Source organism: Talpa occidentalis, unplaced genomic scaffold, assembly GCF_014898055.3.
Source record: "Talpa occidentalis isolate TD23 unplaced genomic scaffold, MPIMG_talOcc4v2.1 talOcc4.8, whole genome shotgun sequence".
NCBI lineage: Eukaryota > Metazoa > Chordata > Mammalia > Eulipotyphla > Talpidae > Talpa > Talpa occidentalis.
The window spans coordinates 5,041,604-5,056,630 of record NW_023605194.1 but is presented as its reverse complement, the minus strand read 5'-3'; the positions used below and the strand labels follow the sequence as shown (position 1 = coordinate 5,056,630).

At 44.1% G+C, this 15,027-nt stretch overlaps 2 protein-coding genes across 8 annotated transcripts in view; one reads left to right on the top strand and one right to left on the bottom strand.

The window, feature by feature from the left end:
* PSTK (phosphoseryl-tRNA kinase) overlaps window positions 1-3,941 on the top strand; it is a 17,285-nt gene extending 13,344 nt beyond the window's left edge. The window contains exons 6-7 of one of the 4 annotated variants that reach the window (XM_037498029.1): window positions 1,973-2,072; window positions 2,910-3,030. In XM_037498029.1, the coding sequence (XP_037353926.1) occupies window positions 1,973-2,072; window positions 2,910-2,952 (143 nt within the window). In that variant the 3' untranslated portion in view covers window positions 2,953-3,030. Of the gene's footprint in view, window positions 1-1,972; window positions 2,579-2,877; window positions 3,031-3,683 lie in introns of those variants that run through there. The other 3 variants (XM_037498031.2, XM_037498032.2, XM_037498026.1) reach the window with 3 other exon arrangements.
* The window catches only part of IKZF5 (IKAROS family zinc finger 5), a 16,087-nt gene extending 1,060 nt beyond the window's left edge, over window positions 1-15,027 (bottom strand). The window contains exons 1-4 of one of the 4 annotated variants that reach the window (XM_037498024.2): window positions 14,976-15,027; window positions 13,478-13,626; window positions 3,008-3,194; window positions 1,199-1,381 (exon numbers count right to left, since the gene is read on the bottom strand). In XM_037498024.2, the coding sequence (XP_037353921.1) occupies window positions 1,199-1,381; window positions 3,008-3,140 (316 nt within the window). In that variant the 5' untranslated portion in view covers window positions 3,141-3,194; window positions 13,478-13,626; window positions 14,976-15,027. The remainder of the gene's footprint in view (window positions 1-1,198; window positions 1,382-3,007; window positions 3,195-13,477; window positions 13,627-14,975) is intronic. The other 3 variants (XM_054690177.1, XM_054690178.1, XM_037498025.2) reach the window with 3 other exon arrangements.

The window sequence follows — 15,027 nt, the reverse complement described above, 5'->3', positions numbered from 1 at the left end:
TAACAAGAAAAATGGGAGATAAACGACAAGAATAGCTCATTTATGAAAAGGTTTGTGTTTTGACTACATTAGATTTAGAAATTGAGCAAAAACAAAATGCTTTTCAGAAATTCACATTTGCACAAGATTGTTAAAGTGTGTAATAAACTTACAGACGTACATAAAGCATAAGAACATATCAGTAACAATTTGAGATAAGTAGATAATGCCATTAGTCAAAAGTGTAAAAATGGCTATGGCTTCGAGCAGCACTGGGAAAGAATAGCAGCGCTGACAATACAGTATTCCCCATCAGTCACTGTATCAAAAGTCTGTCTCACAGCCAGGTTTAGATATACATCCAGACACATTCTTCTTTATATATCTTCACCCTTTACACACATGAATAAACACTCCTTCCCCAGGAAATATGCAAAAAACCTTTTTATGTAAATCCTTAAATAAAAAATTCTATCAGGATGGGCCTTTTGGTCCAAGCAGGAATTATCAGTGTCCCTTCAAAATTGTTGGTGTTACAGCTTCTTCCTCTCCTCTTCTTACCAAAGGGACAATTTTAGTTTATGGTGTTAAGCTGAAGGTGGTCCAAACATGTAAAACATTTGGAATATGAGATTTGGAGTCGCTCATATAAGAAACACTGACTACCTCCTGTGTGTCAGATGCTCCACTAGGCTCTGGGGCACAAAGCTGGCCTCACTGTATCCCCCCACCATGCAGCATGGGAGCACCGTGACAGGTAGCAACAGAAGCCATGGGGCAAAGAGGGACACTGACCTGGCCTTTGGCCAGAACAGAGGATAGTCAGGACGTCACAGAATGAATGGCTAAGGGAAGGCCTGAGCATTAGCAATACAGTTTGTAACGGTAGAGAAAGCTTTTCCCCATTTTGCACTTGAAACACACTTAGCAATGACATTTATCACACTATACTGCCTTCAGTATTAACACGCCCAACCTGAGAAGCATATGCTGAACGAGTATTTGGATCAAGATGCTGAGAAAGGGGAAGGCTGCAGGGCTGCACTGCCTGCCTGCATGCTGTTATTCTGCTGTTTCGTAAAAATGGAGTAACCGCTGCCCCACTTATTCAAACCTTCATTTTTAATCTATTAGAACTATTTATTTGACAAACCAAGTTGCCCTCCTTGGCCCCTCTTCTGCCCCTAAAGAGATGCCTTCTCCAGCCATTCTTCCTTACCTGTGTGGATTCGGATATGTTCAATAAGCCGGGCGGTTCCTTTGCTGGCATAGTTGCAGTACCGACACTTGAGCTTCCCATCAAAAGTCCTTTCGAACCCGTCTACCAACATTCCTGAGTTTTCATCCAGGGAAACTTCAACAGATGGGTGATCAAGTCCATTTTGATCACCATCTGTTCCAGCTATAAACAGTATAGCATAGAAATAATGCATCTCAGAATCAACTCAATTTAGCATCTTAGTCGCAAGTAGTATAAAATCTATCATCAACTGACAGTTCACATAGCACAGAAGTTAAATTTACAAAATAACACTTAACTGATGTTAATTTTATAGAAAAGCAGTAATATATTCTGGTTTAAGAATCTTTCATAGGGGATCTCAAATTACTTACACATAAATATCTATCTTCAATATGCTTTTGAAGCACAGGGTATTATATGACAGGAGAGGAGACAGAGGGTAGCAAATAGTGTTGGCATAGTAACCACGTATTTGAGAATCCAGCAACTTCTACAAATATTATAATTGGCAGTCATAATAATCTCCCCAAATCCTAGCTCATTCACTTTAGTCTAAAGCAATCAATGCTGAGTTTTACACTGTTCCATTCAGTTTATATCTATATTCTAAATTCTGGATCTTAAAGTTCTAATTAAGTGTATAAAGGAAAATTTTTTATCTGACATTTGAATGTTAGATCTATAAGAATTTCAGAAGTACAAGATGCTTGGCTATTTGCTTTAGTTTATATTAATTACTTCTTTGTACAGATAAGAGACTGAGGGGAAGTGTTCAAAAAAGGAAAATCAACAAACTGTATGAACTACAACCTGGTCTCTTGAATCCCAGCCCAGAGAGAACAATCAGGAGGTACATTTTTACTCCTACAGCTCCTTGGGAAAAGCACTCAGTCCCAGGAAGGGGCTTGAACAATCAGGACCCTGCTCTACTGTTTCTTCCCAGAGGAAATAACTTTGCTGCATGGTACAAGTCCAATATGCAAGGGTCACTGCACTGGAGGGACAACAAGGTTCAATGTCTCCCTCGTCCCCCCAATGTTTTCCCAAGCCAATGACACAAAATTGAAAGAGTATATGACCACTAGAGCAGTCAAAGTACAGATTCTGATTCAGTACATCTGGGCAGGGCCTGATGTTTTATACTTGTAACAAGCTCCCAGGTGATGCCAAGTCTCTGCAGTTGGCCCCTGGATTATACAGCTGTAACCTGTCCAGGCCAGAGGTCTTTGGGGCTTATGTTCTCTGTCACAATATCCAGCTCTGTTGCTGTAGCACAGAAACAGCTCTAGAAAGTATGTAAACAAAAGAGCATGACCGTTTCAATAAAACTCTACTATATATGGATACTGAAGCTTGAGTTTCATATAATTTCTCATGTCTCATGTCACGAGGTGTTTCTCTTGTTTTTTTTTTTTTTGAACCATTTATGAATACAGAAACTACTCTTAGCTGTGGTCACACGGAACACTAAGCAGTCTAACAAGGCCCACGGATGTAGTTTGCTGACCCAAGTTAGGGTCTGTCCGTGGTAAGGAAACAAAGTGTATCTGTAGCAGGCTCAAGTGAATTGCTGCTTTCTCTATCCTCGTTTCTCTTCTTAGATGGACAAACATACATAGTCAGTGCCTTTTTTTTTTTCCTTTTCATTTTAACAGAGACAAGACTTAAATTCCAATTTCTGTCTCAGGTCTAATCCAGATTTCCTAATGATCAGTATTCTTCATGGATAACAGCACACGCCTCTCTCTGTATGTATAAAGTGATTTAATAATAAGATGAGTCTACCTCCCTGAAGAGCCTCTGCTTCTTTGTCCCCACTAACTGATCCAGAAATCATGTTCACATGATGGGTCTGCTGAGTCAGGTATTCCTGGAAATCTTTCACGAAGTCCAAAGGCTCTGGTTTCTTTTCACCCATCTTTGCTTTTCTTTTTTTGAAGTTTATAGTTCGTTATACCTAAGGGAAACAAACCTGAAATAATTTCACACTATTTAGGAAAATTCAAGATATATTAAAAACAGTAACAAAAATTATGTACAAAGCACTACAAAAAGCAACCAAGAATACAGTCCCCACCTTTAAATAAATCTTTTTAAAATCTTACATTCTTATTGGTGAATGAAAGAAGACAGGTGAAATAGTGAAAAAGTAATATATTTACCACTGACATACACTGCAGTTCAAACTTAGTCTTAGGGGATGGAAAGAAATTATAAAGACAGTAAAAAGAAAAACTATCAGACAAAAGAAGCAGGCACATCAGCAGGGACTATCAATGACACCGACAGGAAAGAAGCCAAGTGGCTTACTTGGTATGAGAATTTTTTAAATGACAGACATGCTGCATGCCTATGCTGTCCACGACAGCTGCTTCTGGCCACATGCAGCTACTGAGCACTTGAAATGTGGTTACTACCTGAGTATTATGTAAATGACCAGTCTTTCATTTTATTTAAACAGAAATATTTGCATGTGGCCAGTGACTGCTACATTGGACAGCAAAGGCTCTGAAATCACAGGGTTCACGTGAATGAGCTCTCTAGACTCTACACCATGGCCTGGCACATTTTTGCTGCAAACTGCCAGACAATATTTTAGGCTTCGCGAGTCATGCAGTCTCTGTTGCTACCGCAGCGGATCCTGAACAACTCGTTTTCTCTACACAGTGAACTTGCCCTACCCATGAACACAGCACTTGCTATAAAGGTATTTTCTTTTCCTTATGATTTTTTCTCTGGTTTACTTTACGCAAAGGTCAACTACACTCAACTCTGACATTGTAGCTAAAGGCAGCCATGGACAAAAGCAAACGAATGAGGGCTGTCTTCCAATAAAACCTTACAAAACAGGCACTGAGCCCAGTGCGGCCTGCAAGTCATAGTTTCCTGACTCCTGCCCTAGAAATCCCAATCCCCACGTCTCCCTCCACCCTCCATCCCACTCATTCTGAGAATGGTGGGAAAATGAAGTAGGAAAAACTCCATGCTGGCGCAGAAAGGGCAAGTCTCAGGCAGGATCTGTACTCACAAATCACACTGGTCCCCACAAAAGGTTATGGTCCAACTTCAAAAAAATCAAATAACTAGAAGTGTTCTAGAAAGAACGTGAGAAAGCATAGCACTTAGCATTAACACTTTCTTCCTACCAGCAGCGAACAAGTTTTGTTGTTCCACATCCTCGCCAACACTTGGGTACTTTCTGCCTTTTTCATTTTAGCCATCCTGGCCAGGTATGGCGGGTACTGAGCTGGTTTTACTTTGTAGCCCTTGTGTTATAGGACAGGGAGAGGGGCAGCCCAAAACCCCGCAAACCTGCCTATTCTAAATGGGTTCTGCCATCCGCCGCATCAACACAAAACATAGGAGACTTTAATGGGAAGGAACTTTAATAAAACTAGGAAACAAGACAGGAAAGGCAAAGAGTCTAGTTTCTAAATGAAGCACCCAAAGTGACCCGTCCCCTCGTGGGTAAAAGTCCATCCATATGGGATTGGCCCAGAGCAAGGCCCCAAAGCCTGCCCCAAGTCTAAAGCATCTTCCAGTGGGGACCCACAGAAAAGGGTCACAAACAACCAGACAAGCCCGGAAGGAAAAGAGCAAAATCAACATCAAGATAAAAGCTGCCATTGTCACCTCCCCACGGGTCTCACCCACATCTGTGTCACCCAGTCCACGACCAAAAGACAAGCGCAGTTTCCTCACGTGTCTCTAGGCTCCATGCGCCTCCTCCAGGTCTCCTTCTGGCTCCATCCTGCTTCCTTCCTTCCTCAGTCTCTTCCTGCAGCTTCTTCTCTCCCTGCTCAGCTCCACCCTCCCTTGGGTGGGGCAGGGAACCTCCCCCTTTCCTGGGGACCACCCTGTTGCACTTGGGCACTTTTTATGTGTATTAGTCACCTGGATAACCTCTATTTCATAGTCAAGTATCTGCTCAAGTCCTTTACTTGTTTTTTTAGTAGGCGCTTTCTTTTCCCAACACTCAAACGCACTGTAATACTCTGATGAGTCCTTATGAGATACTGTACGTCCAGCAGCTCTTCCCACTCTGGTCGCATTTTCACTGTCTTAACGGCAATGTCTGCTGAACCAAAGTTCTTAATCTAATCCGGTTTACCCAGTTTTCCCTTTATAGTGTGTTGTGTCCCTGCCTATGTCTTTCTTGAAGATCTTCTCCTGTTTTTTTTTACAACTTCTCTTTCTTCCCTCCTTTATTTTTTTTTTATTTTCATATTTTCATCTAGAATTGAGCTTTGTGTACAGTGTGAGTTAAGAATCAAGGCAGTTATCCAATTGTCCTAGCAACATGTATTCAATGGACCAGGCTTTCTCCCCATCTTTATGATCTTCTTTCTAAATCAAGTGACTGATGAGGCCAGCAAGGTGATGGTCCAGTGAAGATGCCAAGTTCACCTCCTCCAAAGACTCATAAGTATAGAACAAAGCCAAAAACCCTGGACAGAAAAATGGATGACCATGGCGCATACTGGAGCAACAGCCCCACAGAAAGGGGCAGGAAAAACTTGAAGTGAACGGCGTTTACTCTAACAGGCAGGCAAGACAACCCACGAGCAGGCACAAGCCCAGACCAGGAACTCCTGAGGCCCAGGGCGGCACACAGCTGGTACCAGCACAGAGGGTACATTGTTGGTGAGCTGCAGGGATGGGGGTGTAGAGCAAGGGTTACTGGCTAGGACACGAGCCTCTCAACCTAGAACAGCCGAAGCCTGAGCAATAGGAAGAAACAGACTGGCTCACATTCCGCCCCCCACGACCACACCGTGTCTCCTCTCAGAAGGGGTTATGACTTCAAGCCAAGGCTGGAATATTCACAGCCCATGCCAACCCCTACCTAGGGACAAAACCAAGATAACAAATGAATACTTGTAAAACCAGAGTTCAAGCACCTGTTAGTAACCGGAGGAAACCCCACAGGGCAAGGCTCCATGCTGACAAAGAGAACAACGCCTGGCCTGTGACCCCTCAACTACAGTCTGTTGATTATAATCTGCTCCTGAGCATCTGGTGCTCAGGAGAGGCCTAGAGGAGGAAAGTGGCACAAGCGACAAGAGACACTGAGACCGAGGAGCTAGCCTAGGTCCCCAGCACAAAGGGCCTGTTAAGCAGGAAGCTAGCCTCTGGATGCCCGCTGCCCGGGGGCCCTACGACTGCCCTCACCGGTACCGGTTCCCTGCTTACTTCACCAGGTCCAAAGGCAACATCCTGAAAGCCTATTCCTATTACAACCCATAAAACTAAAAATGAAGAGAGAACACGGCATAAATGCTGAAGCGAAAGAAGAAAGCCTGAGAGGAGCCTCAATCCAGCAGAATCGCAGAGTGCGACCGCGGTACCAGCGGCAGCAGTGCTTGGGGAGCTCCGAAATCAAAGGGTATGAAATCGGAACAGAATAGGGAGGGAAGAAACCGGAGGCAGTTAAAATTAGAAGAAACCGAGCTAAGAAGTACCGAAACCAAATTTAAAAAGTACAACTGAGGCCCCCAACAGCAGACACAGGCGGGAAATGGAGAGGACAGCCCCGACACACGGGGGGACACACTCGGCAGTGCAGAGGGGAACAGAGAAAACAACACAAGAGTCCTTTGGGATACCCTCGAGGAGTAACATCCCCATCCCAGTGATGTCAGAAGAGAAAGACAAAGGCACAGAAAATTTATTTAAAGAAATAGTTGCTCAGGGCCTCCCCGGTGGCGCAGCGGTTGAGCGCTGGGTTGCGAAGCTGCCCGCAGCCTCTGCAGCGCCGGTTTGGTCCCCGGCTGCTCCCCGGCCACCGGAGGAGGGTCCCGCATGGCGCGCAGACCTCTCCTGCCGCCCGCTGCTCCCCTCAGCAGTGTGCTTCGGTCCTTCTGCCTGCTCTGCTCCCCGCTCTGGCTCTGGTGAATTCTCTCACCCTCCCGCGCTTCTGACTGTACCCAGTGCTTGTATGTATAAATAAATAAATAAATAAATAAATAAATAAATAAATAAATAAAAATAAATCTTAAAAAAAAAAGAAAAAGAAAAAGTTGCTCAAAGCACCTCAGTCTGGAAAACAAACCAGATCTGGGGATGCAAGAGCCCCAAGGAGTTCTGACAGATGATTCCATAGATGTGATTCTGTTTCCTGACTGTGTTCTGCTGCGCACACTTTGGCCTACCCTCACACTGATAATAGAGAATTTAATCTCTCAGCACTTTAAGTCCACCAGTTTTCCTTCTTCAAGAGCATGTGGACACTCTGGCTCCTTAAAAACTTACGTTTTTCAATCGCAGAACCATGAGGCTGAGAAATGATGGGGCTCCACAAACACGTTTTCTAATTAACAAATGCTGGACCAACACTTTAAGAATCAAAACTTCTATTCAGTCAGCGTACGAGCACTCTCCTGGAAATAAACTAAGCCATGACTACTGTAGAATATTTGCTGTCAACAATGCAGTGATATCCTTAGAAACTAAGAAAAACACAGGCTGTGGTGGTTTCCCTTGTTTGCCGGCCCCAGTCTGAACATTTTTTGTGTTTATTCCGCTCTCCTTCCATCTCATTTGTTCTTCATTCTGCACATCTAAGCAAATTCTTACTTTTCTTTTCTTTCTTTTTTTGATTTATTTATTTATACAAGAACCAGGGTACATACAGGCCAGATGCGTGGGAGGGTGAGAGGATTCACCAGAGAACAGAACAGGCAGACTGACGAAATACACTGCTGAGGGGCGCTGCAGGCGTGACAGGAGAGGTCTGCTGCACCATGTGGGACCCTCGCTGGCTGGCCAGGATAGAACTGGTGCTGCAAAGGCTGCGAACAGCTTCACAGCACGGCGCTCAACTGCCTGCGCCACCAGAGGAGGCCCCAAATTCTTACTTTTCTTAACACAACATTTGTGAATAGCTCCTTTCCTTCCTTAGAAGCTGGCTAGGATTTGAATCAAAATCATTACAACCTCTTTTCACTACTGATAACCTATCCTCTAGATGAACAGCACATTATGTTATCAGGGCAAGTGCACGCCTTGGGCTCCAGTTCTGTGGTTCTGTAAAGGTGTCTCCAACATCAGTGCTACTTTCAAGTTTCACAGATAAGTCGTCTTAAAGCACCTTACAACACGTGCACCATATGTGTGCGCGCAGACAACAGTAGCTCTTTTTGTGGCAAAATGGTTAAATGTTAGATTAAGAAATTCCTCACTACTCCAGATTCAAAGGTTTTCTCTCACCTTTTTTAGTGGTTCACCCACTGAGTGTCTCAGGCTGCCCTTTGGCACCTCTGTGCTGTAGTCATTGACTAGTTTCATTATCATACAATCCCAGTCTGCAGTCTTGCATACTTGCCTTTCATTACTCTTTCAGCCTCTCTTCAAGTCAACTCAGTCAGACTGATCCAACTTTCTAGACCTTAAGGATTATCTTTGGTTTCTGAACAAGTATGTTTCAGCTCCTTCTGACGGAGGATAAGGACAGAAAAACTGGCAAGGCGGGGACACCAGATCAGCAACCTGGCTCGCACAGTGTGCGAGCAAAGCTGGATGTGGGGGTAGACGTGATTAACATTCTCTACAGGGCAACCCCAATGTGAATTAGGTTGGCCCGACTGGGGGTCCTCACCCACACTCGTAAAAGGGACTTATAATGAGACTCAACCACAGGTGTACACACACAAAAAAGGGTAATAAAGAGTTTATTTATTCGTGCCACATCAGTGGAACTGACAGAATGCATTCACCAATTTATCTCTCTTTCTCCCTGAGTTATTCATTTCTTTATTTCCCCTTTTAGCAAACAAACCCTTTACTACCCTTTTTGTGTGGACCTGCGGTTGTCTCATTATAAGTCCCTTTTAAGCATGCGGGTGAGGACCCACAGTCAGGCCAACCCCATTCCACATTGGGGTTGCCCTGTAACAGCCCCAGCTATAGGAACTAAAAATCCTTAGGTGCCAAGGCACAGACCCAAGCAAAGTGTCACATTGCTCTTAGTGTCTTAGGGTGCAGACCAGAGGTAAAGATATGAAGATTGAGGACCACTGTAGATTCTCCGGCACCTTTCAAATTCTACATAGTTACCCAAAATCAACAGCAAACAAACCACTCCTCGAAGGAGTGAGCCCCTCCTAAAGAGAAGACTCTATCAGGGCAGTCTCTGCCCTGGCACAGGGCAACAGCCTCCCTGCCTACCCGTGACCTGTTCCATGCCGGGCTTCTCTTCACTGACCCCCTCAGCAGAGGCAGCTCTCCTCAAGGCTGCCTGCCTGTGACCATGCAGGCCTCTCTCTTGGCAAACCTGTCCCTTTCGGGGCAGCCCTTTTGTTACAGAGCAGCCCCTATATAAAACAGGTTGCCTGGCTGTGGGTCCTCACCCACGCGCTTAAAAGGGATTTATTAATACTCCACTACAGGCACACACAAAAGGTTCATAAAAGGTTTATTTACAAGGGAAGAGGAATTGAGGAAACGTACAACTCAGGGAGAAAATAGGGAAATAAAGTCTTTAATGCGTCCTACCCAATCCGCCGACCTGGAAACCCAAAGGCACTGTCTGAGCTGGCAGACGCTGCGAGCTGGCGGGGAGCCAAAAAGGGAATCCCCCAAAGCCCACGTGTCTGGCTTTATACCAAACCTGGCTGCTTAACCCCACCCTCAGGTCCCAGCCACCTTCCCTTTGGTGGGGATGGGATTTGGAGTTCCCAGTGTCTTTGGCTTTGGTCTGGGTGGGGGTGGAGTCCACAAAGCCTGTATGGAATTAGCTTTAGGACAGCCTTTCCCCTAACACTTTCTGCCCATTTGTGTCTATGCAAGTGTCCTTTATTCTTCTCTCCCTTTTATAATAAACCTGCCCTTTGGATATAAAGTCTGTGTCATGGAGAAACTCGCCTGGGAAACTCGTCGGTGCTAGTGAAAGGGGAGCTCTGGTGGAACCTTTCCCAGAGTGAACCCACGTACCCCACTCTCTGAACCCCAACAACACCAAAAACGATTTTACTTCTTCCAGTCTTACTATGTTTATTTGAACTGGTTTTCTATTTTCCCCACTCACTGAATTACTACTTGTTTTGTGAAGATAGTGAATTCTGCTAGTTATTTCTCCTTTAATATTTGCCCTTTGATTGGGGGGAAATGTTAGTCAATTCTGATGAAAAAGATAAGAATGAGATTAAGGATAATCAGTAGTAAGATCATATCTCAATAAAACTAAAAGAAAAAAACAACTAAAATTACACAGGGGTGGAGATCAATGTAAAACTGTACAAAAAAATTCAAGAAATATAGCAAATAGAGGTAGAAACTAAGTTGGAGAAAGAAAAAGAAATATTTTTTAAAAAATTGTAAAGAAATTTCCAGAACTAAAGATAACTCAGATTGAAAGGTATCATTTGTTGCAAAATAGAATACACAATAAACCAACACAGACATACTGTGATGTCTGAAAAACCTCAGCATGTACTATAAATTTTCTAGAGAGGAAAGGCAGGCTGCACTCATGAGAAAAACAATCTGACTTGACAGGGGAGTATCAACAGCAACATGAGGTGCAAGAAAATAAGAGTGATCATTTATTCAAACTAGAATGTTTTAACTTCAAGTTGAGAAAGGAATGTCAAAAAATCTTCATCACAATAGAGAAAATTCAGCTCTATTTCCATGAGATTGTAGGCTAATCAAAAAGACAAGGATGCCTCCTTAGCCAACTTAGCATTTTAAAATGGTACTGGATGCAGAAACCTTACACACAAAAAAAGTAGGGGATCAGGAGATAAAGGACCAAAAAATATGTAGGAAGTATTTTTTTTTTAATTGTAAAAAGCTATTAAGGCCCTGCAGATTGCAGACTAATTATTAAAGTTCAAATTAAGAAAGAAATCCCAGTATTTACATGGTAACTTTGCATCACTTTCTGCCTATCAGCTCACATTAAAACTAAAGTGGCCACTAAAAATACTTTGATAGGCTTCAGTAAGCAAGATAAATCTCCCGAAACCCCACCTAAGGAGAATAACATGGCATCACATGTGACAAAAAAAAAAAAAAAAGGCACAAGACTGCCAGGAAGCAAGCAGAAGAAAACAGTATTTTTAATATCTGCATCTCAAGTTTTAACAACATAAATGAGCTCAACTACAGAAGATACCTGGCATTTGACAGTCCTGAGTATTAGTGTTACAGGGCAGCCCCGATATAAAACGGGTTGCCTGGCTGTGGGTCCTCACCTACGTGCTTAAAAGGGACTTATTAATACTCCACTGCAGGCACACACAAAAGGTTAATAAAAGGTTTATTTACAAGGGATGTGGAAATGAGGAAATGTACAATTCAGGGAGAAAATAGGGAAATAAAGTCTTTAATGCGTCCTACCTGATCCACTGACCTGGAAACCCTAGAGCATGAGCTGGCGAAGAGCCAAAAGGGAACCCCCCAAGGTCCACGTGTCTGGTTTTATACCAAACCTGGCTGCTTAACTCCACCCTCAGGTCCCAGCCACCTTCCCTTTGGTGGTGACGGTATTTGTCTTTCTCAGTGTTCTGATGGCTTTGGCCTGGAGTGGGGGTAAGTCCACAAAGCCTGTATGGAATTAGCTCAGGACATCCTTTCCCCCTAACATTAGCACACTGTCACATTGGTAAGGCCACTGTGTTCCCTGCCATAAAGTGTGGTTTTTGTTCGATCATTATGCATGACGAACTAAAAACAAAAACAGGATGCTAATGAAAAAAGAGAAGGTAGTATTGCATACATGAAAGAAAACTATCCTTACCTTAGTTTTAAATATAGTGACATGTTTCAAAACCATAGACATTCTGTAATGACTCAAGATGTCAGGCCAACCATCAGCATTCATCTACCCATTGACTTAACGATGTCTTACACACACACACACACACACACACACACACACACACACACACACACACACACACACACAGTGTCTGTCTGTCCCCTATCTGTTTCTCAATCTCCGTCCCTTTCTCTCTCAGGCACTAAGATCTACTTTATGGGTCAGACAAGTCTTAATGAAAGATGCCCAAAATCTGAGTAGTTGGTTCAAAACTCAGCTTTCTCCAACTCAAGTCAGTATTTCTAAGAAAGAGTAGAAAAAGAACATTAATTCTGAAACTACATAATACTTCCTGATAGCAAATGAAAATAAAAGTTGTATATCCCAATTATCTTTGTGGTTTTTGCTCTTTAATAAAATAATCGTCAGTTTCACAACTGTAAGTTTAGGATGCCACAAATTAAGTGATATCGGCAGATGTCTCTAAGACACTGATAAGTTTAAAAACCTTTGCTGAAAAAAACCCATAAAAATCTACTTAGGAAATCAGCAAACTAATTTTATTGATGGTATCTTTTCTACTAACCATGAATTCAATACTTTGGAGCCTGTTAGCCAAAAATTATTTACACAGAATTTCAGTGTATAAAATCGTACCATCAGATATGAAATATAGCTAAGAGTTTTCTAAGTTTATTGTACATTTGGGTGGTATATTCCAAGTCTGATGTATTCTTCCTGCAAAATGATATCGATGTTAAACAAAAAGGCTCATTCCCATATTTTAGAGTCCTTCCTGTTATTACTCAGATTAAAGTTAAGCTCCATCTAGTATGGTATTCCATGGCTTGTAGTTAACATATTGTGCACACATTGTAAAGTTTTCTAGAACCTCCGCCCCTGAGACACCTCCCCACCCCCTCAGGGAGCAAAGTCATCTTCACAGGCTCCAATCTGTGTGCAAGAATCTGCTGCAGAAGGTAAAGCCAGCCAGTCTTCACATTCACCAATGACCAAGGAGCCAGATAAAGAAAATTTAACAGTAAACACCCAATATTCACATCCACGCAGTGCATTTATTAGAAGAGAAGAAATTAAACCCTGCATTGCCTTCCACTACCATCACATATATTTACAATCAGGACAACGTTGAACTGGAAGCCCTCCCTATCAAGAATAATTACATTCTTAGTGACTCAACTGGGAGGTTAGGCAGACCTAAGGTAAAGTGACTAGAGTTCAACAAATGTGTTTACTTCTATCGTCTAATAATTACAATCACTTAAATAGTTATTCTGTTATAGAATACACATCAGTGGAGAAGTCTGATAAATGACTTGCTTTGTATAGACAAAAACAAACCTTCAAAGAGAATTAGAACTATCGAAAAACAAATTCTTTGAAGCAAAAGAAGACATTATGAGGCTTTGGCAAATCAGAAAGCATAAATACACACAGAATGGAAGAAATCTAAAAGAATTATACAATCTAACCTTTTCACCCCAAATCACTTCCTTCTTTTTCTTGCCACTCCAACATTGATGAAATGTAGAGTAATCGAAATTTACTCTGGAGACACACCAAGGGACTCCAAAAGGCCATGGAGGGAATTTCAACTAAGACTGAAAAGCCATACAGAGGTCTGCAAAGAAAAAGCACACCACAAATCAAAATCTGCATGACAAAAACGTAACAGCATCCAGAGGTTTAATAAGTTGATAAAATAATGTGCCAATTTTACCATCAACAGAAAGGAGAACTAAGCAAACATAATCAAAGAACTAAGCAACAGGTAAAAGCACCAAAGAATCACCAGAGAACACCACGACCTAAGTTTAGTTTTTTTTAATAGTGGATTTTTAAGATTTCATTTTTGGCAAAATGTTTACTGTGTTTATTTAACTTGGTAATTCCTTTTGTTCACGGTACACTTCTAAGAGGGTCAAACTCATCCCTGTTGGGAAACATGTACAGGAAAGGGTTAAAAATAAAATTAAAACCCAACCTGCACACCCAATAAGGGCCCATCTGAGTCCCATCTGTATTATACTCTAGACAGCAACCCACAACGCTTAGGGCTTTCCGGGGCACACTTCGGACCTCTAGGGGCAAGAACACCACACATCTCAATGGGCTGTATGTAACGAATCCTCAAGAACACACTAATCTCCAGCCACGCCGAAGGCATGACAAACGTCAGTATTAAATGGAATTTAAGAATTCGTAGTCTAGAAGTTTGAAAAGTTGTTTTAAAGAAGTTCAATTTCTCCTAAACGGAATTTCCTTAGATTTCACAATTGCAGGCGCCTTCACTTACTTCTTCTCCCGCCTGCCGCTCCCCTTTCCGGTTCTGACCCGCACGTTCAGCGGGACCTTAAATGGGTCCAATGGTTCGTGGCAGGCAGCAGGGGCCGGTTTCCCCTCCATTCAGATTTATGCAATAGCCAAGCGCCTCGCAAAGGGCAGCCCCGGCTGCTCGCAGGCCAGCCCCTGGATGAACGCGCCGACCTGCCCTCACCCGAAGTAGCTCTTGCCTGCAAAGTCCTCCCCAGGACGCAACTGTCCCCCAGGTCAGACCGCGCAGGGCGCAGAATGGGCCCGGGCAGGGCCTTTGGGGGAAAAGGCGCGTTTTTAAAGGTCCTCGCCCCGGCCGGCGCGACCCCCGGCCCCGGGGACCTCCTCGGCGGGCCCAGCCCCGCGCCCGCGCCGCAGCCCGGGGCCCCCACGACCACCTGTCAGAGCGGGCCGCGCCCTGCCCGGCTGCCGGGCCCTGCTCCGGCGCCGCCGCCCGCCTCCCCCTCGGGCCGCGCCCCGGACCCACCCGCCCCGCGCGGCCGGGAGGTCCCGGGTGCGACCCGGCGGCGACCGGCCACGCCCGACCCTCCCCGCGCGGCCGAGCCCGGGCGGGTGTGCCGGCCGCGGAGAGCCCGCCCCCGCTCGGCCCCGCGCCCAGCCGCGCCCTCGCCGTCCGAGCCGGCGGCTGCTACTCACCGCCCGACAGCCGCACCGAGGAGCGCCCCCCGCCTCGCTGAAGGCCCCCGCC